This window comes from Delphinapterus leucas, chromosome 16, assembly GCF_059928025.1.
Source record: "Delphinapterus leucas isolate spDelLeu-1000000601 "Yukka" chromosome 16, BTC_Dleu_Yukka2, whole genome shotgun sequence".
Classification (NCBI taxonomy): domain Eukaryota; kingdom Metazoa; phylum Chordata; class Mammalia; order Artiodactyla; family Monodontidae; genus Delphinapterus; species Delphinapterus leucas.
The window spans coordinates 33,631,682-33,659,088 of record NC_143144.1 but is presented as its reverse complement, the minus strand read 5'-3'; the positions used below and the strand labels follow the sequence as shown (position 1 = coordinate 33,659,088).

At 42.1% G+C, this 27,407-nt stretch overlaps 1 protein-coding gene across 2 annotated transcripts; it reads left to right on the top strand.

Annotated features, from left to right (window-relative positions):
* The first annotated feature begins 177 nt into the window (after positions 1-177).
* Positions 178-25,502, top strand: DYDC1 (DPY30 domain containing 1). 2 transcript variants are annotated; one of them, XM_022591009.2, is made up of 7 exons: positions 181-533; positions 3,516-3,685; positions 5,522-5,623; positions 11,926-12,018; positions 15,349-15,405; positions 15,885-15,986; positions 18,378-25,502. In XM_022591009.2, exons 2-7 carry the CDS (start codon positions 3,539-3,541, stop codon positions 18,405-18,407), a joined length of 531 nt encoding a protein of 176 aa, XP_022446717.1. In that variant the 5' UTR covers positions 181-533; positions 3,516-3,538; the 3' UTR covers positions 18,408-25,502. The 2 variants fall into 2 exon arrangements, with proteins under 2 accessions (XP_022446714.1, XP_022446717.1); XM_022591006.2 differs by having other exon boundaries at positions 178-533; positions 15,885-25,502.
* The last annotated feature ends 1,905 nt before the right edge of the window (positions 25,503-27,407 follow it).

The window sequence follows — 27,407 nt, the reverse complement described above, 5'->3', positions numbered from 1 at the left end:
ACGTCTCTGTTCACCTACCCGGGTGCTCCCTGCTCTCCATCCTGCACCTTGCACACCTCGCGCGCCCCCTGCTCTCAACTGCTCGTCCTACCCCGCCCTGCTCCGCCCGCCTCTGCTCTCTGCAGCACATCCTCTTCCGGACCCCGCCTCCGATCAACCCCCGTCCGCGCGCCCCCCCCGACCCCCCCGATCCCCGCCGGGCGCCGTCTGCTCAGCTCTCCGCTGGCGCCCCTTCCTCTCTGCCCCCGGCAGTCTCCCGCACCTGGAGCGCGCACGCTCGTTGCCTAGCGACGGGACGCGACTAGCGGGTAGGTAGGCGCATGCGTCAGCCGCGTGCGTTTAGAACGCAGGCGCCGTCTTGGAAGAACGGCTCCCGGTGCTGGGCTGGGTTCCGGCGGACGGAGGCGGTTTTGACCGTTGGACCTTGCGAGTGGTGTAGGGCTCAGGCGACGTCCAGGCTCCAGAGGCGAGAGAGGGTTAGCTCAGCGCCGGACTCCGTGGGCACCTCTGCGGCTGGGTCCTCCTCCTCGGTGGTGAGCGGCGACGCGCCATTTGGGAGGGGCAGGGGAGGCGGGCACCCTTCCGCCGACCCGGGGTGGAAAACCAGCCGAAGCGCTCGGAATCCAGGGTTGCCAGATAAAATTCGGCGTACCCAGTTAAATATGAATTTCACAGATTTTGTGCTTTTTAGCACAAATATATTATAATACAAAATTAGTCATTGTTTATCTGAAATTTAAGTTTAACTGGGCATCCTGTAGTTTTATTTGCAAAACTGGCAGCCCTACCTGATCCCTTCCTTTCCTACTCGGCGGGCTTTCTCCCAAGCATGAGCGAGGAACCGCCTTCTATTTCTTCTGATAGCTTCTCCAGGCTTGAGGCAGCTGTTTCTGTGGGAAGGGGTTTCTTATGTATGAGCCAAGAAGCCTGTTGCTGTGTATGAAAAATAATATTCCTTACAACAGGCTTTTGAGATGGGTATTGTCGCTGTTTCATGGGCAGGAAACAAACCAAGCGAGGTAACGAGTTTCACCTGGGTTCCGCTGTTAACGAGATGCTGCCTGCGTAGGTTTGAGACCAATTCTACTTGGGAGGTTTCTCCTTACGGACCACGGTACCCTTCCCATGTGTTTGTTATCTTTCTGGATTAGCAGCAGGAATCTTCCCTTTTTAATTGTTACTGTTTCAAATGACACTGAGATTTGTCTTTAGAGTATTATCCCATTGAATTAGTACGATGAGGATACCGTGTTCCATACTCAGTTGTAATAATTCTTTTCTCTGTGTGGTTAAGACACACAGCTTGATAGGGAATTAGGTTCGTTTGTGCCGGTTTTTAGTTTGCTTTTATGACTACATTTATGTATACACACATACACATTCCTTTCCCCACTGCTGTTGCTAATACAAAAGACTATAGACAAGTTCTTCATCTTGCTTTTTTTCACTTCACATTGTGTTCTAGAGATCACTCCCAATTTTGGAGATCTTCCTCATTCTCTTTTTATCTGCACAATAATTCATTGTGGAGCTGTAGCTCATTAATCCTTTAATGATGAACATCTGGATGGGGGTCCCAATTTGGCTATCCTTAGTAATAGTGCAAAACAACCCTGTGCATATATCACTGCATATTTTTGCAAGATAGGATCCCAGAAGTGAGATTGATCAGTCAAAGGGTAAATACATACGTAATTTTCTAGATATTTACAAATTTTTCTGCATGGGGTTCTGCCATTTTGTACTCTACCACCATCATATGAGAGAGAGTAGTATTGGGGTCTATGGATGAAACTCAGGAGGTCATTGTTTCTGAAACTTTGTGCAGAATGTTAGGTGGATTTGTCCAGGGACAGGTCTAGACACTGGCAGTCTGTCCCCTATAATTGCTCATGCCTGACATGTAATAGGTACTCAATATATATTTGTTGAATAATGAGTACGTTTCATCGGATTCTCAGAGGAGTCTGGATTCCATAAGGGTAATTCGAAGGTGATCAGTTTTTTCAAAGCACCTTAAATAAAGTAGTTACTGCATTTCCTTCCCCCTCTCCCCCTCTCCCCCTCTCCCCCTCTCCCCCTCTCCCCCTCTCCCTCCCTCTCCCTCCCTCTCCCTCCCTCTCCCTCCCTCTCCCTCCCTCTCCCTCCCTCTCCCTCCCTCTCCCTCCCCTCTCTCCCCCTCTCCCCCTCTCTCCCCCTCTCTCCCCCTCTCTCCCCCTCTCTCCCCCTCCCTCCCCCTCCCTCCCCCTCCCTCCCCCTCTCTCCCTCCCTCCCCCCTCTCTCCCTCCCTCCCCCCTCTCCCTCCCTCCCTCCCCCTCTCCTCCCTCTCTCCCTCTCCTCCCTCTCTCCCTCTCTCCCTCCCTCTCTCCCTCTCTCCCTCCCTTCCTACCTCCCCATCTCTCTCTCTGTCTGATCTGAGATGATTCCTGTCCATATTTGTAAATAAACTGGGACATTACTGAGAGAGTGGAGAAACTCATTCACTTGCCACCATGGAGAGCAAGCTGTGTCCACGTTGTGATTGAAACACACTTTTTGAGGAGCTAGAGAAGTTTGTCCTCTAGCAGGAGGACAGACATGTGCACACACAGATAATGCTCAGATAGTGTGAAAAGTACCGTGTGAGCTGCTTGGGGAAGGAGGAACGTCTTTGTGTTGCCTGGGAGACGGTTGTATTAGCCACAGCGGTGAGGAATTGGAGATGATTGATACCTTGCAAATGAGGAGATATTTTCCAAGCTGAGAGTGAGGGGGCCATCATGTGCAAAAGTCATGGAGATGGAAACATGCAGGGTGTGAGCAGCAGAATGGCAGGATGTTCTGTGTAGTTAGAGCCCAGAATATGTTAGAGGCAGAAACTATATCGAGAGGTGAGCCTGGAAACAGAATTGGGGCCAAAGCATGAGGAGCTTCATAGGCTGTTCTTCGAAGGTTGAGTTTTTTATTCTTTGGCCTTGAGATACTTGGATTTTTAAAAAATTTGAGGTGGTCTATTGTGATATTTTCTAGAAATGACTCTCATGGCTCAGGAGGAGCATCTTAGTAAGTCACTTAGGGTAATGACTCTGGAATCAAGAGCTGCGTATGAATCCCTCTTCATCATACGCCGCCTGTGTGATTCTGGGCTGTTCACGTATATGCGCTTCGGGCCTGGGCGACCTCATCTGCACAGTGGGGCTAATGATACCACGTTCAGGTATGTTGTAAGGATTTAGTAAGACATGCATCGCTTGCCATATAGTCGTCTCACCATCAATAATGACAGTAACCCTTTTCCGACACTTGGACTCCAGGGTCCTTCAGGTTTTTGAAACTATTTTAGTTGTAGTGACTTCTGTGGAGGCTTTTTGGAAACTGCTAGAAGTGTCCTGGAGCCAGCTTGCTTGTGCCATCCCTGATGGCAGGTGCCCATGACTGGTGACAGGATGTAATGCTTTGTTGGCCTCACTGAACTCTACTTCGATTGTGCCTTCATTGAAAATTTCCTGCTCTAATGCAAAACGTTTATCTTTTAGAGGTTTTTATTTAGCAGTTAGAAATGGAGTCGGCATATCTTCAAAAGAATCTTGGGACATGTCTAACTCAAGGTCTTGCAGAAGTGGCAAGGATGCGCCCAGTGGATCCAATAGAATACTTAGCATTGTGGATTTACAAGTATAAGAACAACGTGACCATGGAGCAACAAGTAAGTATGGATCTTCTTTTTTTTTAATTTATTTTTTATTGAAGTATAGTTGATTTACAATGTTATGTTAGTTTCAGGTCTACAGCAAAGTGATCAGTTATGCATATATGTGTGTGTGTGTGTATATATATATACACACACACACATATTTTTTTCAGATTCTTTTTCCATATAGGTTATTACAAAATATTCAGTATAGTTCCCTGCACTGTACAGTAGGTCCTTGTTGTTTATCTATTTTATATATAGTAGTGTATATATGTTACTCCCAAATTCCTGATAATATTTTAGATTCCACATATAACTGATATCATATAATATTTGTCTTTCTCTGTCTGACTTATTTCACTTAATATGATAATCTCTAGGTCCATCCATGTTGCTACAAATGGCATTATTTCATTCATTTTTATGGCTGAGTAGTATTCCATTGTATATATGTACCACATCTTCTTTATCCATTCATCTGTCAGTGGACATTTAGGTTGCTTCCATGTCTTGGCTATTGTAAGTAGTGCTGCAGTGAACATTGGGGTGCATGTAGCTTTTCAAATTATAGTTTTCTCCGGATATATGCCCAGGAGTGGGATAGAAGGATCATATGCACTCTATTTTTAGTTTTTTTTAAGGAACCTCCACACTGTTCTCCATAGTGACTGTACCAATTTATATTCCCACCAACAGTGTAGGAGGGTTCCCTTTCCTCCACACCTTCTCCAGCATTTATTATTTGTAGACTTTCTGACTGGTGTGAGGTGATACCTCATTATAGTTTTGGTTTGCATTTCTCTAGTAATTAGTGATGCTGAGCATCTTTTCATGTGCCTTTGGCCATCTGTATGTCTTCTTTGGAGAAATGCCTTTTTAGATCTTTTGCCCATTTTTTGATTGGGTTGTTTGTTTTTCTGATATTGAGCTGTATGAGCTGTTCGTATAGTTTGGAGATTAATCCCTGTTGGTTGCATCGTTTGCAAATATTTTCTCCCATTCCATAGGTTGTCTTTTTGTTTATGGCTTCCTTTGCTGTGCAAAAGTTTTTAAGTTTAATCAGGTCCCATTTGTTTATTTTTGTTTTTATTTCCATTACTCTAGGAGATGGATCCAAAAAAGATATTGCTGTGATTTAGGTCAAAGAGTGTCCTGCCTATGTTTTGCTCTATAAGTTTTATAGTATCCAGTCTTACATTTAGTGCTTTAATCCATTTTGAGTTTATTTTTGTGTATGGTGCTAGAGAATGTTCTAATTGCATTCTTTTACAGGTAACTGTCCAGTTTTCCCAGCACCACTTATTAAAGAGACTGTCTTTTCTCCATTAATTGACCATAGGTGCTTGGGTTTATTTCTGGGCCTTCTATCCTGTTCCATTGTGGATCTTCTTTTATAAAATTAGAGGAGTAAAATAATTGGTCCAGCTTCTTTGCTTTTTAAAAAAAGTTCAATATTATCATTTCTTTCTATTATAAAAATAGTATGTTTATTATTACAAAACTTAGATAACATGAAAAAGTAGAAAGAAGAAAATAAAGAAGACCTCTATTTAGATTCTTAGGTATTTTTAGGTATTCTAGTCTTTTTTCTACACATTTGCCTGGAGATTTTTTTTTTTTTTTTACACAATTGTGATTGTATTTGCTGTGTAATTTTAATTTTGTGCTCTTTGTTGAAATAAAACACACATTTCCCCCAATTATTATACAGTTTCCAAATGGATAGACTATAATTTGCTTAATCCTTTCCCTACTGTTGGAGATTAAGATGCTGTTAAGATTGTTTTTACAGATTGTTTTATCTGTAATTAGTCACACGATTATGTTTTTTTTTTTAAACCATGTTAGAGACAAGAGGAAATGGCCCAGTTGGAGCGTGAAAGAGAATTAGCTGTGATGGAGCAGGAAATGATGGAGAGACTTAAAGCAGAGGAGCTCCTGTTTCAGCAGGTGAGACAAGAGAGTTCAGTGTTGATTGGAACTAGTGGAGTCACCCTTGGTGTGGTGTAACCCAGGTGTTGAAAAACTCATCTCTTGTGCTTAGATGTAACTTTCTTATATCTTCATCTTTATGTCTGTATGTGGCTTCGTTACTGGAGAAGAAGCAGTGATGAGGTAGGAGAAAAACCCAGAGAGTCTGCTGTCACAGAAGCCAAGGGGACAGCATCTCAATGAGACCTGAGTGGTCAACCATGTCTGTGGCTGGTTGAGTGGGAACAGAACTGCCAAGTCTCATTTAAGGCCACTGGTGACCTTGGTGGGAGTACCGAATGTGGGGTGGGGTAAAGCAGGGGAGATGGAGATGGTGAGTATAGGTAATGCTTTCAAGGAGATTTTCAGGGAAGGAGTTTTCTTTTGTTTGTTTGTTTGGTTTTTTTAAGGAATAGAGTGGAGGGGAGTGGTTGATGTAAAGAAATAAAGGGGATGATTACTAGAGTCAACCTTTCATGGAGACCAGAGGAAATTGGCTCTGGAACACAGGTTAGGCGGGTGGAGGGGCCCTTCTCTGATTCTTTGATTCAAGGAAAGAGGAGAGGACGGCGTTAGGTACCTGTGGTGTGTAGGTTTTGTGGCAAAAGTTGAAAGCGATTTCTGTGTGACTATTTCTTTTTTATGAAGTAGGGACCCTGATCATTTGCCCAGAATGAGGTGGTAAAAGTAGGAGGAGTGGGGAGAGTGGTGAAGGTTTGAAACAGTGGCTTTGGAGAGGTAGAGTTGACCAAGGAAACTTAGCATCCCTCGGTAGCACTGAATTTCCTGAGACCAAGCAGTCATAATGGGGCCTTTTGGTTTGGTTTTGTGATGATGTGATTTTCTCCGCCTAGGCCTGGAGGATATTTGAGTGAGGATGTGGAGGAGACTGACCCTTTGACTGAAGTGAGTTTGGGTTAGCAGGATTGGGGAGCTAAAGATGTTGGTTTGAAAATGGTTGAAGAGATGGGTCATGGAGTATAAACCAGAGAGGGGAAAGTTCTAGAGTGGCTTCTGGACTAATTTAATTTGTGGAGCTCTTGTAAACCAAGTTGGAGTCACCCTATACTTCTGTCATATGGTACTTAACTCTAGAGTCTCAACTCCAGTTTACATATTATAAAAAGGGAAAGAAGCCTATTATTTGTGTGTGTGGATAAAAAAGGAAAATGTAGACATGGAAACTAGCTTCTCTGTCTTGTCTCCCATCCTTGATACTGGGGTAGATCATTCTAGGCACCTTAGATGGATATGGCTATTCTAGGCACCTTTACTGCTTCTGAGTCTTCATCTTTCAGTCATTTGGCTTATTTTTGTGGGGAGGTTGCACAGTGTTGAGTTGGATGTCAAATGACCGTCCAAATGGGCAAGTGTCTGCTGCAGTCGCCCCAACTTTGAGTGAGGATCTGCCCTGCCTCTTCCAGCTCCTAGAGCTGGCATCTGTCCCCTGTCTATCAAAATAAGAACTTCTCAGCAGTTCTCCTTCCCTAGGATGGTTAGATCACAGATATGGAGATGTTTAATTTGCTTTGACTCATCTTCTTTACCTAACTTAAATAAAATTTGGCAATACTGGAACCCAAACATTTTTCTAGCTGTATCAGTATGAAGCCATCCCCTGTGCATCAAACCCTAAGCATTGTACTGGGGGTGGAAGACATAGTGATATCCTGCAGAAGATGTGGTGGGCCATTAAAGAAGTGGATTGGTGGGCAGAGATAGATGAGAGGAGGAGAAGGGACGGGTGGACCAACAGATGAAGAGAAAGAGAGAGGCCTCTCTGTGTCCCCCGAGTCAAGTGAGCTGGAAGGTCAGGACTCTGGTCACCTGCCTGTTGGTTGCAAGAGCAGGTGTCCTCATAATCAGTACCACAGACTTGAAATCCCTTGAGATTTTAGGCATTCTCCAGCAAGCCTGGGTCCTTGTGAGCAGGGAGACATTTTCCTTGCTGTGTTCTGCTTAAGAGTTCATTTTGGAAGTACTGGCTTTTGTATTTGTTTGAATGTTTTTCTCATGGTTTTACACATGTGTGAAGAAAGCGATTGGGTTTCGAACATGTCCTGAAAATGTTAAGAAACCGGTTATGTTGACCAATGTGGTTGGTATTTAGCAACCGCACTTTGTGTCATTGTTGAGAGGTTAATTTCGCTTCCTCTACAAATATCTGAAAGTTGATTGAATGATAACTTTCCTGCATTTCGGCTACGTAGCCCATCACTTTTATCTTAGTGGGGATGATACAGGAATATGAAGAAATTACCTTAAAAAGCCCTTTGTGAATAAATATTAATCACTGTTTATTATCTCTTTGTAAAAATGTATTATTTTTTTAAATGCGTTTAAAAATATAGTTTTAAAGTGCTCTTAATGGAATGAGCTTATATTAGGTCGTTTATGGGGTGGCACTGGACTGATGGTGAGAAATTATTTTCTAGCTGAGGTTGACAGACTCTTTTTGTAAAGGTGGATATTTTATGATTTTCAGGCCAAGAAGCAAAATTGAGGATGTTATGTAGGGATTATGGTATACTATGTAGCTATAACAAGAGAGAAATAAATTTCTACAAATGTTTTATTGATGAAGTAAAAATTTAAAAAAATCAAATACAATTTTTTCTGCAGTGTAGGCTTATTATTGAGAAGAATTACATTCCCTTTTTAAAGATAACATTTCACTTAGTTGGAGTTCAAAGATAATGTTCCCTGTCATCAAAATGTATTGAAAATATGTATCTGTTAATGCTGATCTATAATGAGATTTTATGTATGTCATCTTTGAAAAATGTCTTTTCCCTCATAGGTCCTGCCAAATATTGCTGTCAGTCCATGTGCCTATAATTTTTAGTGTATTCATCTCTTGGAAGGCGCTCATAGAATTCTATTAGATTTTCCTCTTGATATTTGTCTTTTAGCCACTACCTGGTAAATTAATCCCTTCCAGTTGAAGGTTGGTGAAAACTTCTCAGTTACACAGTTAGATGGATTTTGAAATGTGGGAATTTCCTTTGCACTTACGTCAAGACCTAAAAACACTCTGGAACTATAGTTTGAGCTTGGAAAATGTATCTGTCACAGATTTGTGTGGGAATGGAAATCCCATTTCTGACAGCACTGGGAGTGTATAAAGCAGCTTGACATTGTGATTCAGAAAATTAGTTGTTGCTGAAATGACTTTCCTGCAGTGTAAGTGTTACATATGATGCTGTTTTGCCTTGTAGGCAACTTTTAGGTTAAATTGATTTAAAATCGTTATTAAGTCTGCAGCGGAAGCTAATTTCCAAAGCTATTTAATGTTTGATAACTGTGGTTGAAAATGGTCTTCTCATTAAGAAAAACGTCAGTCTTGTCCCTGAGCTCAAAAATTCACAATAAAACATTACCACTGTTGAGCCATGGAACTATGGGGTGGTAGGGCAAGTCAAGATATATTCAGCTTCTATTTCTGACAGAAATTCACCAGAAATCATGCTTAAGTTCATAAGGGTAAATGAAGGTCACTGTTGACACTGTTACTGAACCAAATGGGTCTGCTCGCCCAACGCACAGCAAAGCCAAATCTATTGACAGTGGGTTCTAGTGAAGGAAAGTACAGAGTTTACCGCAGGGCGCCAAGCAAGGAAGTGGGAGACAAACCTCGGATCCACTCCAACTGAGTCTTTGAGTGAGGGGTTTTCTTAAAGGGGAAGAGCAAAGAGGCTAGAATTAATCTTGTGATGTTTCTGTGACATTTCTTTTCTTTTTTTTTTAATTGAAGTATAGTTGATTTACAATATTGTGTTAGTTTCAGGTGTACAGCAAAGTGGTTATATATACATATATATGTATATATCTGTGTTCTTTTTCATTCTATTTTGTTATAGTTTATTACGAGATATTGAATATAGTTCCCTGTGCTGTACAGTAAATCCTTGTTGTTTATTTTATATATGGTAGTGTGCATCTGTTAATCCCCTACTCCCAATTTAATCCCCCCCTTTTGGTAATCATAAGTTTGTTTTCTATGTCTGTGAGTCTGTTTCTGTTTTTTAAATAAGTTCATTTGTACTGTTTTCCAGTTTCCACATATAAGTGATATCATATGATACTCGTCTTTCTCTGACTTACTTCACTTAGTATGATAATCTCTAGGTCCATCCATGTTGCTGCAGCACTTCTGTTATATTTCTTAGTCATTGATTTTTTTCAGTCAGTGATTGATTTTTTCAGTCATTTTGAACTCAACATTGACTCCTTTGGAAGTCAGGATATCTCCAGTTTACAGTTCTCCGGCCAGGTGGTCCATGGCTTGGGGGGGGGGGTCTGTTAGCTCATCTTGTCCTAGAGAAACAACCTGAGTTTGTACATTAATGATGATATCTATAATAGCAATTTTAGTACATTAACGATGCTATTGACAACAGCAATTTTAGTCGTCTGACTCTGGTTGACTAGTGTTCAGTTAGCACAGGATTGAGGTCAGAGGGGACAAGAAAGGGAATAAACTTTTGGATAGAGAGATTAATCAGAAACTCAGTAAGGGAACTCAGCTTTAGGGGGGACTCGGTTTCAACACTGCTGGCTCAATAACACGTGATAGAGTCAAATATTTTCTGCAGAGTAGCTGCTGTTGAATCATAGAATGAGAACTCATAGGTTTTAAACACTATGTTTTCACCAACTTTGTAAATTTTGTCCAATTAAGCCTTTTTCTGTTCCATACACACTTTTATCACTGTTTGTTGTAACACATCTGAGCAGACGTCACATCTGGTTGTACTGAATTAATGTTCCTCAACGTCTTTGAAGATGTTCTTGCCTGTAGTACTGTTCATAGTGGTTGATTTTTCAGTCACTGCAAACTCAACATTGACTCCTTTGATAAACAACAAGTAAGCAGTGTTGGGAGCATTTGTCTACTCATCAAGAGCCAGGGAAAACCACTCAGAACCCTTTGCCTTTGCCTTTAATTGACCATTGATTTTGCTCCCCGTGTAATCGACTCTGAGCAGCTGTTCTCACCAAAAGGATAATAATCTTAAGTTTATGTTTTTTCTGGACATTGAATTCTCACTTGTTTTAATTGAATCACCATTGATAAATGTACTTCTTTGCTGGGCTAACAAAAGAGCCACTTGGGATCTTACTTTTGTTGCAGCCTCCTTTTCATTTTTAATTTTTGTGAAGAAATCCTGCTCTCATGAAATAATTCTGTTTGAAATTTCTTAATACTTCTGACCTTTGCGTTCGTGTGCGTTGAGAAGATCCTGACGAGCGCTTCCTCTGGTAATGCTGATACTTACTGTATTCTTTCAGTGCAGTGTTGTTGCATGAGAAACACTGTCCTGTGCTGTTTAATCTGATAATAAAGTAACCCACACTCCACTGTGTCTGAGAAGGACAACATTCAAAATCCACTTCTCTTCTTGTTTTGTTATGATGGGTAATGCACTGATAAAAAAAAAAAAAGCCCCGGTGTAGTGGTACCGTGGCACTCCAAACGCTGTGAGTTATAATGGTGCCACTGAACTTGCAGTGTGCTGAGCAGCGTGCAAGGCAGTGAGAGTACCGCCTGTGGTCTCTGTTGTGCACACTCAGCTGTGCTGTCATGGGGCAGAAGCAGCCACACTAAATGAGGGAGCGTGAGCGTGGCAGTGTTTTAGTAGAGCTTTATTTATAGACACTGACACTTGAATTTCATATAATTTTCATGTGCAATGAAATATTATTCTTTTGACATTATTCAGCCATGAAAAATGTATAAAAACCATTCTTCACTCGTGGGCTGTACAAAAACAGGAGTTGGGTCAGGCTTGGCCCAAGGAGTTTAGTCTACTGACCCCTATTCTCGCGTGGCTAGGATATATCTTGAGTTGGGACCAAATATGTTGTTGATTATCTCTGGTTTAAGATAATCTACTTAAAATGTTCTTATCTACTGTTTTACAACCAAGGTTTGGCTATTTGAAGATCCATCTGTGCTTAAAGAGATTTTATCCAAAAAAAAAAAAAAAAATCACTGCAGTCTCATTTGTAGCTTCAGGAAGAACAGAGAAAACGACTTGATTTTGTACAAATAGTGCTTTTCTAAAATTAGCAATTAAGGAAGCTTCCTTTTTAATTTTCTACTTCAGGAAATATTTGTAAAAGCTAAAGTATTGGGTGGCTGTGACCATTTATTTTTGTAAGTTTCTGAAATTTAGGTGGGCATAAACTTAATTATCCTGGGACACTTTAGAGTAATAGAGTGAATTCCTTGCAATTGATCTGACTCTAATATGACTTATTTATTTCTGAATGTTCAGCAACAGTTGGCATTCCAGCTGGAGTTGGAAATGCAAGAAAAAGAGAGACAGAGAATAGAAGAACTGCAGAGAGCTCAAGAGCAATTTGAGAAGGTAATTTGAAGTTTTATAAATGTCTGTTTTATTCAAAACCTCTGAGAATCCTCAAACTGTTTCTTCCAGCTGTTATAGCAGGGGATTCATAGTCTAGAGACCTGCCAGGAAGGTCTAATGTTGCCAGGAAGCCCTGGTCAACATTTTAGTCAAGAGATAGTTGTTCCTAATTATGGTAGCTGATACTGAAGTTCTTTGTAGTATTGGGGGTATTCTGATCTCTGAGACAATAGTTTGTTTCTTTTCTTCATGTTAGATGTATTACCAACAATACTTTACATTTAAAACTATGTTTGGGGGAGTTTCCTGGTGGCACAGTGGTTAAGAATCCGCCTGCCATAGCAGGGGACATGGGTTCAATCCCTGGTCCAGGAAGATCCCATATGCCGTGGAGCAACTAAGCCCGTGTGCCGCAACTACTGAGCCTGCGCTCTAGAGCCCGTGAGCCACACTGCTGAGCCCACATGCCGCAGCTACTGAAGCCCACGCGCTTAGAGCCTGTGCTCCACAACAAGAGAAGCCACCACAATGAGAAGCCTGCGCACTGCAACGAAGAGTAACCCCTGCTTGCCACAACTAGAGAAAGCCCGTGTGCAGCGACGAAGACCCAACGCAGCCAAAAAAATATATATATATGTATGTTTTAATTTGGATTTTTCATGTCTTTCTTTAAATAAACTATTCAGTAACTTATGTCAAAAAAGTCCATCTCCATTGACTGTGTCTGTGTTTTTTTTTAATAAGTTTATTTTTTTGGCTGCATTGGGTCTTCATTGCTGCGCGTGGGCTTTTCTCTGGTTGCGGTGCGTGGGCTTCTCATTGCAGTGGCTTCTTGTGTTGGCGGAGCACGGGCTTCAGTAGTTGTGGTACACAGGCTTAGTTGTTCCGCAGCATGTGGGATCTTGGACCAGGGCTCGAACCTGTGTCCCCTGCATTGGCAGGCAGATTCTTAACCACTGTGCCACCAGGGAAGCCCCCAGACCGTGTCTGTCTTATGTCAAGCCTCTTGCTCGGCTAATGTTTCCTTGTATCCAAAAAGTATGTGTCGTATAGACCAAACTTCTGCATGACTGGGTTATACTTTTCAACTGGATATTTCATATTGTATGCTTATAGCTAGTATCTGTTACTCAAATGTTACTCCTCTATTTATTCCGAAATTAAAATTTTAAAAAGAAGCAGGTTTTGTAGAAGATGTTTATTAATGGCTTAGATGAAATCATCATTATTTAAAGCAATTTTAAAAAGTAGGAAGGGTAAATTAAATTTTTTTAAAAGATGAGATTTAATTAATTAGTTAATTTTTTAACTCTTGAGATAAATTCAATTCTTTTCTTCTCATCAATGTACTATGCTCATCATTCTATAATAAGAGATTAATCTAAGAATTGTTCTTGACAAAGTGAAATCATTTAGTCCTGTTGTAGCCCAAGTGTCAGAAAACTACTTTTGTGAGTCAAAAAGATGAGATTTTAAAAGGATAAATTCAAACCTCTGTACATAGTTTTAAAAAACACCGATGCTGATCTATCTTTGTCTGAATATGGTAGGACACGTGGATACCCGTGCATGCACACACACGTAAATGCATACCCCCTTCCTCTTCAGTTAAGATTCCGTGATTGCAAAAGAAAGAAGAACCAGACTACCTCAGGAAGACGGTGATCAAAATAATAAGAGAATTGAAAGTATTTTTTATTGAGATGCCTGATAGCTATATCTGAGTGCTGGGAAGTCTGTGATTTATAGAAGGGATTGGCTCCAGAGGGTCCCATTCATGTTACTCTACGGCCATTACCAGACTATGTGACCAGAGCCACTGTAGCTTTAATAAGTCATATTCCTACTGGCTTATCACCCCTCTCTTCCCTGCAACATACTGCGGCTTGACCCCTTGCTCAGGGACAAGTTCATCCATGTCTTCTTGTCCTCGCCTTCTTATGGCTTCAGAGACATAACTTAAACCATCAGTCGCAAAAGGAAATTTATTGGAAGGATCCTGGGTTGAAGAAAGGGTTTTACAACTAAACCGTGAAGGGCTCTGGTTGAGTTGGGTCTTCCAGACCTTTGGGAGCAAGAGAATCAATGCTGCCAGGGCTCTTACCTCTGCTGTTGTCTCTCACTGTGGCCTGGTTTGCTGCACATGGGTGAGGATCACGGTTCTTAATAGTTCCTGGGTCTTGTAATGTGGCTCCTACTGTCTGAGAGGAATAGATTCCTTTCTGTTGGGTTTCAGTTAAGAAAAGAATCTTGGGGAAGGATTCTGACTGGCTTAGTTTGTGTCAAGTATCCATCCCTTGGCTGGGCAACAGAGTCCTGTGAGAATATATGCTTTCCCACCAGAGCCATGTGGTTGTGGGATAAGACATGCCCAGGAGAAGGGAATGATCTTGAGAAAGCCATATATGTACGATATATGTCCCTAATAATCAGGGTGACTGTATGTGATCACAAGATCACTAATCTTTTTTTTTTTTTTTTTTGCGGTACGGGGGCCTCTCACTGTTGTGGCCTCTCACTGTTGTGGCCTCTCACTGTTGTGGCCTCTCCCGTTGCGGAGCACAGGCTCCGGACGCGCAGGCTCAGCGGCCATGGTTCACGGGCCCAGCCGCTCCGCGGCATGTGGGATCTTCCCGGACTGGGGCACGAACCCGTGTCCCCTGCATCGGCAGGCGGACTCTCAACCACTGCGCCACCAGGGAAGCCCCATCACTAATCTTTGAACAGTTGAAATGAATCAGCTCAGGAGCAGTTAAGTCAGCCTGCTGCCTTAGAATGAAAAGATAGAGGCCACAGCAAGGTTTGGCTTGGTTAGCAGATCCTACGTTTTCACATTCAGAAAGCAGTCTCCCATGTGTTCAGAGCATTATAGAGGGCATTGTCCAGGTACTGTGGAGAGGTGTCATGTATTGGATAGTGCCTTGGGCCAGATTAATTCCCTCAGAAATATTTGCTTCTTTTTTACTATGTATAAAATTCTACATAACTGTCAGTTCTTTCAAAATCTCGTATTCTAAGAGTTTATTAAAATTATTATTTTGTCACTTTTCAAATTTGCTAGTAATTTGGCTTCAGGGTTAGTGAAATAGTTAGCCTTTTCATTTTTTAAAAAGTTCTATTTAATTATAGACAAAACATCGTAGTCACCTTTTAATAGAGTATTAAATGAGACTGTATCTGCAGTTTTGTATTCACATTGCTCCTTTAAGAGGGACAGCATTTTTGCTGTTAAATTGATCATAATGTAAAAATAAAATGCTTGAAAATTAAACATGGAATCAAAATAAAAAGTATATTAAAAGTATTTTTCTTCACTTTTATGTATTATAGGAGTTGAGAATAAGTGTGGAAAATACAGCTAAGGGTGAAGATATTTCACATGGAGAGGTGAGAAGAAAAAGTTACTCTATGTTATGGGAAATGAATAAGTATCCTGGAATGTAAAGCTTAATTTTGATGCATTAATAGCTAAATTTTTAATAAGGAGATTATCAAAACTAATAGTCCAAATACATATCTAGTAATAACAAGTCACAAATATGATGCGCTTTAAAGCAAAATCTCCAAGTGGTTAGAACTGGGAGATTCGGTTTGTTTTGGTATTTTTAAAAACCAGAATATTGTGAGATTATTGACCACATGATTACATGCAATGATATGTTTTAAATTTCTGATGTATTTTTTTAAACACGTTTTTGCGTTTATTCCTGGCATTCTCTTGTCATTAACAGGTATTGGTTCGTTCCATTAACTGACAGTGTTGAATTTTGATGTTGTAATACAGAAGTGTCTTAGCAAAACTGAAAGCAAATTAATGTATTAATCTCAAACTCATTTGAAAGTGAAAATGAGCTCTGTGTTTGTAGGATGGAGCCGACTCAGGCAGAACACTAGCTGAAATCAGTGATCGATATGGAGCGCCGAACTTGAGCAGGGTGGAAGAACTTGATGAACCGATGCTATCGGATGTGAGTATCCTTAGGAAAGTGTTTTGTGAAAAGCAGATTTTTTTTTTTTTTTTTTTTTACTTTGGGAGAGCCTAGTGTATCTCAGGCCAAGGTTGGATGGCAAAATGGGCCTTTTGTTTCATAGAAAGAAAACCAGTGTTCTGGGTGTTGACTTATCCCTAATTGGCCTTCTGCCCTTCTGTGCACTGTGCTACTGGCCCTGAGGGTGAGAGTGGGCACTTGTCTGGCTCCACACAAACGTGTGGGCACTGATGGGGAGGTCACTGGGCATTAATGTGGAGGGAGCAGTGTGCCCTCCTGTGTAGAGGGTGATATGTATATTTGGAAATGAGCGTTTGAAAATTTCAAAATCTCTTCAAAATACGTATTTAGAATCGTGGTGAAATACATAATCTTTCAATTAAATTTTGGGGGCCAACATTTTGGTTCTCAGTAGCAAACCGTGGAGCCAAGTAAATATCCTAATGAGAGTGCATGCTTTTAAAGTATATAAGTCATTTGCTTATTTAATAAACATATAGTGTTTCCTATGCACCACATAAACTGTGCCCGATGCTTTTATGACCGAAAACAGGTCCTTCTTGACCTTGTCTAGGGAAGAAACAGACAACTGGACGAGCAATTGATAGTCATTGTTAGAGTGAGCAGGTAATGTCTGGTCCAGAGCATTATGCTTGGAGAGCGAGAGGAGGGGCTGTTGCTAACAGGCCCATCCGCAGCTGTAACCCGGGACTGCCCTGGCAGAGGGCTGCACTGAGTCACCTGCATCAGTGGGCACTGACAAAGCGGGACAGCCACCCAGTTGAGGACCCTTGGTCAGGGAAGGCTTCCTGGAGGAAGTCAGCTTTGTCACTCAGTGGTGGGATGGGAGGCTGGGGAGGGGAGAAGAGAGAGGGGGAGATAGGGAGAGATCAGGGCTGAGGCAGTGGAGAGCAGGGGCCAGACCATGAAAGGACTTGTAATCTGTGCTCAGACATTTATATTTTGTCCTAAAGGCAGTGGAGGCCAACATCAGAACTGTGTTTTAGGAAGGCCATCTGGCTATAGCGTGTAGAAGAGAATGGAGTGATCGATTAGAGGAGACCCACCAGGAGGCTATTTATAATCTACAGAGGGATGGCACTGATGGCCTGAAGTAGTGAGTGGTGTTTTTAAGAGCTGTTCAGAAAGTGGAGCCGGGAGGATTTGGTGCTAATCAGTCAGTGGATACATTTTTATTTAATGGCTGCTGTGTTTTGGTGCCATGCAGGGAGCTAGAAAATACCAGTGAACAAAACAGATAGGGTTTCTGCCCTTTGGGGACCATGGGCCAGCGGGGCAGGTGGTCTGAGAGGACAGAGCAGGGAAACCTGACCTAGCCTGGGTGAGTCTTCTCCAGGATATGACGGTTAAGGAGTTAGCCTGAGATGAGCCCAGTGGATGGAGAGAGCAAGATACTTTCAAGGAATGCACATGGTCCAGTATTTTGGCTGAGTTGAATGGAGCTAGGAGAATGGTGTGATTTGAAGCTGGAGAAGTGGATAAAGGCCAGATCACACTGGGCTCTGTGTGTCCTCTTAAGGATTTTGGACTTATGTGCAGTGGGAGTCATTGAAAGGGTTTATGTAAGGATTAGATATGTGTTATTAGAAGGTAGAGAGAGGATCTGAGTGGACAGGAGTGGAAACAGGAGACCACTTAGGAGGTTATCACAGTCATCCAGTTGCAAGATGACCAGGGCTAGGACCAGACAGCAGAGATGGGGACAGCTGAGTGGATTTGATATCAGCTGGGAAGATACGGGAGAGAAAGAAGTCAAGGATGAAGCCCAGATTTCTGCCTTGGGCAACTGAACTCTTCACCATTTTTTGAGCTTTACCGTTCGTTAAGTTGAGTAACATATGAAGAGAAAGTAGGTTTTGTGAAAATGATGTCTTCAGTTGTGGACATGTTCATTTCAGGTCACTCTGAGGTATGCAGGTGAAAATGGCCAAAGACCCCTTGAAGTATGTTATGGGTCTGGAGGAAGGAGAGAGGTCCAGGCAGCAGAGATGAATTCAGCAGTCATCAGCATATATGCCAAGTAAAGCTAGGAGAGTGAGTCAGGTTACCTGGCTTACATGAGAAATTTCAACATTTAAGGGATGCATACAGGACCCCTGCAAGAAGGATACGGATAACAATAAGAGGGAATAGCAAGAGAAGTAGAAGAAAGGATGGGTTGATAAATACATTGAGAACACAGTTAAATTATTATTATATTGACTTTGGATTTTATTTGAAATAATCTGAAACTATCAAAAGGCTTCATTTACATAGTCACATAGAAGTTACCTAAGCTTAAATTTTCTGTAGCTTGTACATTTCACAGTTCTAGTTGTATTTTAAAGCATATTTACTTTTTGTTTTTAGGTTGCATTAAACATTGATCAAGATTTGTAGGATCAACCAACCAAAGAACAATAAAGTTTTCTTCTTCTTTCAAGTTTCAAAATAGGAGGTCCCCAGTTGTTTTTTTCCCCCTCCAAACTTGAACCCTGCTTTTCCTCCCTCTAAAGCCAGCTTTATAAATGGGCTTCAAGAGTGGCCTTAAAATATTGTTTTGATTACTTGTATGACACCATTTTGATTACTTGTATGATGCCAGTGAGAGAACAGGAGAGAGTGTTTCCCAAAGCAACCAAAAGGGGCAAATGGGAGACGAGCTGAAAAGAATGTGTGCATCTATGTGAGAACAAGATTTCCTGAGTTGAAAGTTACTGGTTCTATGAGAAGTGAAAGGGGCTGCCACTGTGTAGAGCTCAGGAATTGTCAGCATGCTTTAGATATGGTGGTTCCTCCTGGGAGTGCACTGCAAAGATTCCCGCAGTTTGCTGGGGAGTGATGCTTTGTAGTACCACTTAATCCATGCTTATTGATGGGGCTGGGATGGGGAGGGATGCAAAGGTCCCAGGGACAGGGTAGCATTGTTTTTTCTGGAACAGTCACTGGGCAGAGGGCCTGTGCTTCTGTTGAAAGGAAGACCTTAGTGGACACAGGCCATGCAAGGTGCTTCCTTCAGTGGATGCTGGGTGGTCTGTGGACCTTGACTGCACTCTTGGCCTCCTGGAGGTTTCAGGTCTAACTTTGAGCTTTAGGGAGAATTTTGCTTCTTTTATAAAATTCTTCCAAACCTAAGTCTATGTTATGAGTCCTTTCTGTTCTTTAAGGAATGGTGGAAGCATAAATGCCAGGAAGAGGCTTCTTTAAAAAAAAAAGAATTCTGTTTTTGATTATAACATACCTTTCCCGAGGTAGTGAGAACAGAACAGCCTAGTTGCTTAAATGGGAAAAGAAAAAAGAAAAAAATAATGGGAAAAAAGTCTATTTAATTAAAAGAAATGGGGCTTCCCTGGTGGCACAGTGGTTGAGAGTCCGCCTGCCGATGCAGGGGACACGGGTTCGTGCCCCGGTCCGGGAAGATCCCACATGACGCAGAGCGGCTGGGCCCGTGAGCCATGGCCGCTGAGCCTGCGCGTCCGGAGCCTGTGCTCCGCAACGGGAGAGGCCACAACAGTGAGAGGCCCGCGTATCGCAAAAAAAAAAAAAAAAAAAAATTGAAATGTTATATCAGTTCTGTACATTTTTTAACAAGGTTTTTTTAAAAATTTTTATAAATTTATTTATTTTTGGCTGCGTTGGTCTTCATTGCTGCACACGGGCTTTTCTCTAGTGTAGTGAGCAAGGGCTACTCTTCGTTGTGGTGGGCAGGCTTCTCATTGTGGTGGCTTCTCTTGCTGCGGAGCATGGGCTCTAGGCGTGCGGGCTCAGTAGTTGTGGCTCACGGGCTCTAGAGCACAGGCTCAGTAGTTGTGGTGCACGGGCTTAGTTGCTCCGCAGCATGTGGGATCTTCCCGGACCAGGGCTTGAACCCGTGTCCCCTGCATTGGCAGGTGGATTCTTAACCACTGCGCCACCCGGGAAACCCAGTTCTGTACATTTTTTTTAATGCATCTTTATTGGAGTATAATTGCTTCACAGTACCATGTTAGTTTCTGTTGCACAACAAAGTGAATCAGCCATATGCATACATATGTCCCCATATCCCCTCCCTCCCACCCTCCCTATCCCACCCCTGTAGGTCATCGCAAAGCACCGAGCTGATCTCCCTGTGCTACGCTGCTGCTTCCCACCAGCCAACTATTTTACATTCAGTAGTGTATGTATGTTGATGCTACTCTCACTTCACCCCAGCTACGCCCTCACACCCCATGTCCTCAAGTACATTCTCTATGTCTACATCTTTATTCCTGCCCTGCAACTAGGTTCATCAGTACCTTTTTTTTAATATATTCCATATATATGCATTAGCATACGGTATTTGGTTTTCTCTTTCTGACTTACTTCCCTCTGTATGACAGACTCTGTGTCCATCCACCTCACTACAAATAACTCAATTTCGTTTCTTTTTATGGCTGAGTAATATTCCACTGTATATATGTGCCACATCTTCATTCATCAGTCGATGGGGATTTAGGTTTCTTTCATGACCTGGCTATTGTAAATATTGCTGCAATGAACATTGTGGTGCATGTCCCTTTTTGAATTATGGTTTTCTCAGGGTATATGCCCAGTAGTGGGATTGCTGGGTCGTATGGTAGTTCTATTTTTTTTTCTAGTTTTTTAAGGAACCTCCATACAGTTTTCCATAGTGGTTGTATCAATTTACACCCCCACCAACAGTGCAGGAGGTTTCCCTTTTCACCACACCCTTTCCAGCATTTGCTGTTTCTAGCTTTTTTGATAATGGCCATTCTGACCAGTGTGAAGTGATGCCTCATTGTAGTTTTGATTTGCATTTCTCTAATAGTGATGTTGAGCGTCTTTTCATGTGCCTCTTGGCCATCTGTATGTCTTCTTGGTGAAATGTCTATTTAGGTCTTCCGCCCATTTTTTAACTGGATTGTTTGTTTTTGATATTGAGCTCCATGAGCTGTTTGTATATTTTAGAGATTAATCCTTTGTTGTTTCATTTGCAAATATTTTCTCCCATTCTGAGGGTTGTCTTTTTGTCTTGTTTATGGCTTCCTTTGCTGTGCAAAAGCTTTTAAGTTTAATTAAGTCCCATTTGTTTATTTTTGTTTTTATGTGTTACTCTAGGAGGTGGGTCAAAAAAATCTTGCTGTGGTTTAAGTCAAAGAGTGATTTTTCCTTTGTTTTCCTCCAAGAGTTTTATAGTGTCTGGTCTTACATTTAGGTCTCTAATCCATTTTGAGTTTATTTTTGTATATGGTGTTAGGTAGTGTTCTAATTTCATTCTTTTACATGTAGCTGTCCAGTTTTCCCAACACTAATTATTGAAGAGGTTGTCTTTTCTCCATTGTATGTTCTTGCTCCTTTGTCATAAATTAGGTACCCATATGTGCATGGGTTTATCTCTGGGCATTCTCTCCTGAACTGTTGATCTATATTTCTGTTTTTGTGCCAGTACCATACTGTCTTGATTACTGTAGCTTTGTGGTATAGTTTGAAGTCAGGGAGCCTGATTCCTTCAACTCCGTTTTTCTTTCCCAAGATTGCTTTGACTATTCGGTGCCTTTCGTGTTTCCATACGAATTGTAAGTTTTTTTGTTTTAGATCTGTGAAGAATGCCATTGGTAGTTTGATAGGGATTGCATTGAATCTGTAGATTGCTTTTGGCAGTATAGTCATTTTCACAATATTGATTCTTCCAATCCAAGAACATGGTATATCTCTCCATCTGTTTATGTCATCTTTGATTTCTTTCATCAGTGTTTTATACTTTTCTGAGTACAAGTCTTTGGCCTCCTTAGGCTGGTTTATTCCTAGGTATTTTATTCATTTTGTTACAATGGTATATGGGAGTGTTTCCTTAATTTCTCTTTCTGATTTTTCGTTGGTGTATAGGAATGCAAGAGATTTCTGTGCATTAATTTTGTATCCTGCAGCCTTACCAAATTCATTGATTAGTTCTAGTAGTTTTCTGGTGGCATCTTTAAGATTTTCTATGTATAGTATCATGTCACCAGGAAATAGTGACGGTTTTACTTCTTCTTTTCCAGTTTGTATTCCTTTTATTTCTTTTTCTTCTCTGATTGCCGTGGCTAGGACTTCCACAACTATGTTGAATAAGAGTGGCAAGAGTGGACCTCCTTGTCTTGTTCCTGATCCTAGTGGAAATGCTTTCAGTTTTTCACCATTGAGTATGATGTTTGCTGTGGGTTTGTCATATATGGCCTTTATTATGTTGAGGTAGGTTCCCTCTGTGCCCATTTTCTGGAGAGTTTTTATCATAAATGGGTGTTGAATTTTGTCAAAAGCTTTTTTCTGCATCTATTGAGATGATCATATGGGTTTTATTCCTTAATTTGTTAATATGCTGTATCACATTGATTGATTTGCATATATTGAAGAATCTTTGTGTCCCTGGGATAAATCCCACTTGATCATGGTGTATGATCCTTTTAATGTGTTGTTGGATTCTGTTTGCTAGTATTTTGTTCAGGATTTTTGCATCTATGTTCATCAGTGAAATTGGTCTATAATTTTCTTTTTTTTGTGATATCTTTTTCTGGTTTTGGTATCAGGGTGATAGTGGCTTCATAGAATGAATTTGGGAGTGTTTCTCCCTCTGCAATTTTTTGGAAGAGTTTGCGAAGGACTGGTGTTAGCTCTTCTCTAAATGTTTGATAGAATTCGCCTGTGAAGCCATCTGGTCCTGGACTTTTGTTTGTGGGAGATTTTTAATTACGGTTTCAATTTCCTTACTTGTGATATGTCTGTTTATATTTTCTAATTCTTCCTGGTTCATTCTTGGAAAATTGTACCTTTCCAAGAATTTGTCCATTTCTTCCTGGTTGTCCATTTTATTGGCATATAGTTGTTTGTAGTAGTCTCTTATAATCCTTTGTATTTCTGCAGTGTCAGTTGTGATTTCTCCTTTTTCATTTGCGTCCTCTCCCATTTTTTCTTGATGAGTCTGGCTAAGGGTTTATCAGTTTTGTTTATCTTCTCAAAGAACCAGCTTTTAGTTTTATTGATCTTGGCTATTGTTTTCTTTGTTTCTATTTCATTTATTTCTGCTGTGATCTTTATGATTTCTTTCCTTGTACTGACTTTGGGGTTTTTTTGTTCTTCTTTCTCTAGTTGTTTTAAGTGTAGGGTTAGATTGTTTATTTGAGATTTTTCTTGTTTCTTGAGGTGAGATTGAATTGCTCTAAACTTCTCTCTCAGAACTGCTTTTGTTGTGTCCCATAGTTTTTGGGTTGTCGTGTTTTCATTGTCATTTGTTTCTATGTAGTTTTTAATTTCTTCTTTGATTTCTTCAGTGATGTCTTGGTTATTTAGTAGCACACTATTTAGCCTCCACGTATTTTTGTTTTTTACAGTTTTTTCCCCCTGTAATTGATTTCCAGTCTCATAGCGTCGTGGTCAGAAAGGATGCTTGTTACAGTTTCAGTTTTCTTAAATTTTCCGAGGCTTGATTTGTGACCCAAGATGTGATCTCTCCTGAAGAATGTTCCATGTGCACTTGAGAAGACAGTGTATTCTGCCACTTTTGGGTGGAATATTCTATAAATATCAATTAAATCTATCTGGTCTACTGTGTCATTTAAAGCTTGTGTTTCCTTATTTACTTTCTGTTTGGATGATCTGTCCGTTGGTGTAAGTGGGATGTTAAAGTCTCCTACTATTATTGTGTTACCGTCGATTCCTCCTTTCATGTTGTTAGCATTTGCCTTATGTATTGAGGTGCTCCTATGTTGGGTGCATAAACATTTATAATTGTTATATCTTCTTCTTGGATTGATCCTTTGATCATTATGTAGTGTCCCTCCTTATCTCTTATAACTGTCTTTATTTTAAAGTCTATTTTATCTGACAGGAGTATTGCTACTCCAGGTTTCTTTTGATTTCCATTTGCATGGAATATCTTTTTCCATCCCTTCACTTACAGTCTGTATGTGTCCCTAGGTCTGCAGTGGGTCTCTTGTAGACAGCATATATATGGGTCTTGTTTTGGTATCCATTCAACCAGTCTGTGTCTTTTGGTTGGGGCATTTAATCCATTTACATTCAAGGTTATTAGCAATATGTATGTTTGTTTTTTTTTTTTACCATTTTCTTAATTGTTTTGGGGTTTTTATTGTGGGTCTTTCTTCTCTTGTGTTTCCTGCTTAGAGAAGTTTCTTTAGCATTTGTTGTAAAGCTGGTTTGGTGGTGCTGAATTCTCTTAACTTTTGTTTGTCTGAAAAGCTTTTGACTTCTCCATCAAATCTGAATGAGATCCTTGCTCGGTAGAGTAATCTTGGTTATAGGTTTTTCTCTTTCATCACTTTAAGTATATCCTGCCACTCCCTTCTGGCCTGCAGAGTTTCCACTGAAAAATCAGCTGATAACCTTATGGGGATTCCTTTGTATGTTATTTTTTGTTTTTCCCTTGCTGCTTTTAATATTTTTTCTTTGAATTTAATTTTTATTAGTTTGATTAATATGTGTCTTGGTGTGTTTTTCCTAGGGTTTATGCTGTATGGGACTCTCTGTGCTTCCTGGACTTGGGTGACTATTTCCTTTCCCATATTAGGGACGTTTTCGACTATAATCTCTTCAAATATTTTCTCAGACGCTTTCTTTTTCTCTTCTTCTGGGACCCCATAATTCAAATGTTGATGTGTTTAGTGTTGTCCCAGAGGTCTCTGAGATTGTCTTCAATTCTTTTCATTCTTTCTTCTTTATTCTGCTCCTTGGCAGTTATTTCCACCATTTTGTCTTCCAGCTCATTTATTTGTTCTTCTACCTCTGTTATTCTGTTATTGATTCCTTCTAGTATATTTTTCATTTCAGTTATTGTATTGTTCATCTCTGTTTGTTCTTTAGTTCTTCTAGATCTTTGTTAAGATTTCTTGTATTTATTGTCTAGATTTCTTGTATTTTCTCAATCTGTGCTTCCATTCTGTTTCTGAGATTCTGGATCATCTTTACTGTCATTACTCTGAATTCTTTTTCAGGTAGATTGTCTATTTCCTCTTCATTTATTTAGTCTTGTAGGTTTTTCCCTTGCTCCTTCATCTGTGACATTTTGTTTTGCCATCTCATTTTTTTTTTTTTTTTTTTAATGAGTGGGATTGTGTTCCTGTCTTACTGGTTGTTTGGCCTGAGGCTTCCAACACTGGAGTTTGTAGGCTTTTGGGTAGAGCTGGGCCTTGGTGCTGAGATGAGGAACTCTGTGAGACCTCAGTCCTATGAATATTCCCTGGGGTCTGAGATTCTCTGTTAGTCCAGTGGTTCAGACTTGGAGCTCCCGCTTCAGGAGCTTCCGCCTGACCGTGGGCTCGTGAATCAAGATCCCGCAAGCCATGTGGGGCAGCCAAAAAAAAAAAAAGAGAGCAATGACAAAGTAAAAAATAAAATTAGACTAGGAAACTAACAGATATGTGAGAAAAAATGTAAAAATAAAAATACAGATGAATCAGCAACCGGAAGGTACATCAGTACCACAACAGTAAAAGAGAGGAGGAAGCAAAAGAAAAAACCAAGGGCAGGGTGGTGGGGGAAGGCCTTGGCTGTGGAGGGTGGGGCCTAAGCAAGGGCAAGGTTTGTGCAGTGGGTGGGGCCAGTGCTCAGCACCCACAGGGCTGGAAAAGGCCCTGGGGGCTGTGGGGGGTGGGGCTTAGGCTCAAGGGACAGAAGGGACCCAGGCGTGCCTGGTCTCGAGGGCAGGGGACCTCACCTGGGAGCCCAGCAGGCTTCCTGGGCTCAAATGGGTGGGGCAAATGCCCTCCTCTCCTCTCCTGCTCCTCTGGTCTGGGGTCTGGGAGGGCCCCTCCCGCCTTCCTCTCCTGATCACCGCCCCCCCCCTTCCCTCCTATGCCCCCAGGACCAGTACGGCTGGGGCGGGGTTGCGGGGGGGAGGGAGGCCTTGGAGGGCTGGGGACTGGCCTGGGATCTCCTTAGGCTCTCCATGCCTGAGTGGGTGGGGCAGTCGCTCTCCGCTCCTCTCCTGCTACTCCCAGAGGGCCCCTCCTGCCTGCCTCTCCTGGTCTCCCCACCTCCGTCCTATGCCCCCAAGGACCCATGTAGCCTGAAGGGGTGTTTGGAGGGCGGGGGATTGGCCTGGGAGCTCAGCAGGCTCCCTGGGCCCAAGTGGGCAAGGCAGTGGCCCCCTGCTCCTCTCCCACTCCTCCTGAGGGCCCTTCCTGCCTGCCTCTCCTGATCTCCCTGGCCTCCCTCCTATGCCCCCAGGACCCATGCGGCCTGGAGGGGGCTTTGGAGGTGGGGGAAGCAGCTTGGGAGCTCAGCAGACTCCCAGGCCTGAGTGGCCAGGCAATCGCCCTCTGCTCCTTTCCTGCTCTTCCCGGAGAGTCCCTCCCGCCTGCCTCTCCTGATCTCCCCTGATCTCAGGGGTGCTGATCTTGTCTGGCGTCCACTTCTCCTCCCCCCTGGGTCCCCCTGCGTCCTACCGGTTCACTCTGGGCTTCCTCCTGTCTCCTTGGGATTCAGAGTTCCCCACCAGCAGCCGGCAGTCACCCTAGTTGAGGAGAGACGCTAACTCCGTGTCTTCCCATACTGCCGTCTTGACTCCTCTCCAGTTCTGTACATTTTTGAGAAAAAAGTCTCAGGTGCCCTGGAGAGATGACTTATGTGTCAGTCAGTCTACCAGGCACTGTGCCCCCCACATGGATGCCCTGCATTCACTTCACCCAGGTAGGAGTGTCAAAGGCAGCAAGAGAGTGTCCTTCAAGGCCTCAGTCTCAGCCTATGTGGTACCATTGTGGAGGGCTAGGTGTGGAAGGGAAGGCTCAGAGGGCATCTTGGGCTCAGCACAGCCCATGCTGGTCTGCGAAGGATGCAGTCTGGCTCTGGGATTTGACAGCAAGAGTCTCTGAGTATTAGCCAACACTCAGAGTGTTAGTCACTCCTGAAGCATTGTGATTCTGGGCAGAGGGTAGTCTTGTATGAAGAGCTCTCAGCCAGAACTGGGCATAAGAGCGAGGAGGTGGAATGGGGTAAGAAAGGAGATGAAACATGTTCAACCTCTGTCTGGAGAGAGAGCGCTCATGAGGATTTAGCTGGTGATCAGGGTGCCTGGGAAGAGGCTCCTATGCCCCCAAGGAGATGACTCACAGATAGAGCAGATGCCCACTGCCTGCTGGGACTGGGGCAAGCCTGTTGTTTTCGGGCAGACACCTATGCTGAGTCTGGATCTAGGCCTTAGCGTTTTTGGCCATTGGCAGCAAGACTTATTTTAGACCCACCCAAACGACGGGGTGGGATGGCTCCTGTTCTGACGGGCTTTTCTGTAGCTGGGTGACATCCTGGTCTTGGCTGAGGTATTCTGGATTTCCCTGTGGATCTGGCTCTTGTGGAAGGCAAGGGTAACAGAAGGGGAGGAGGAAATGGATGAAAGAATGGAGAGACCTAAAGGATCTAAACATAGGTAGT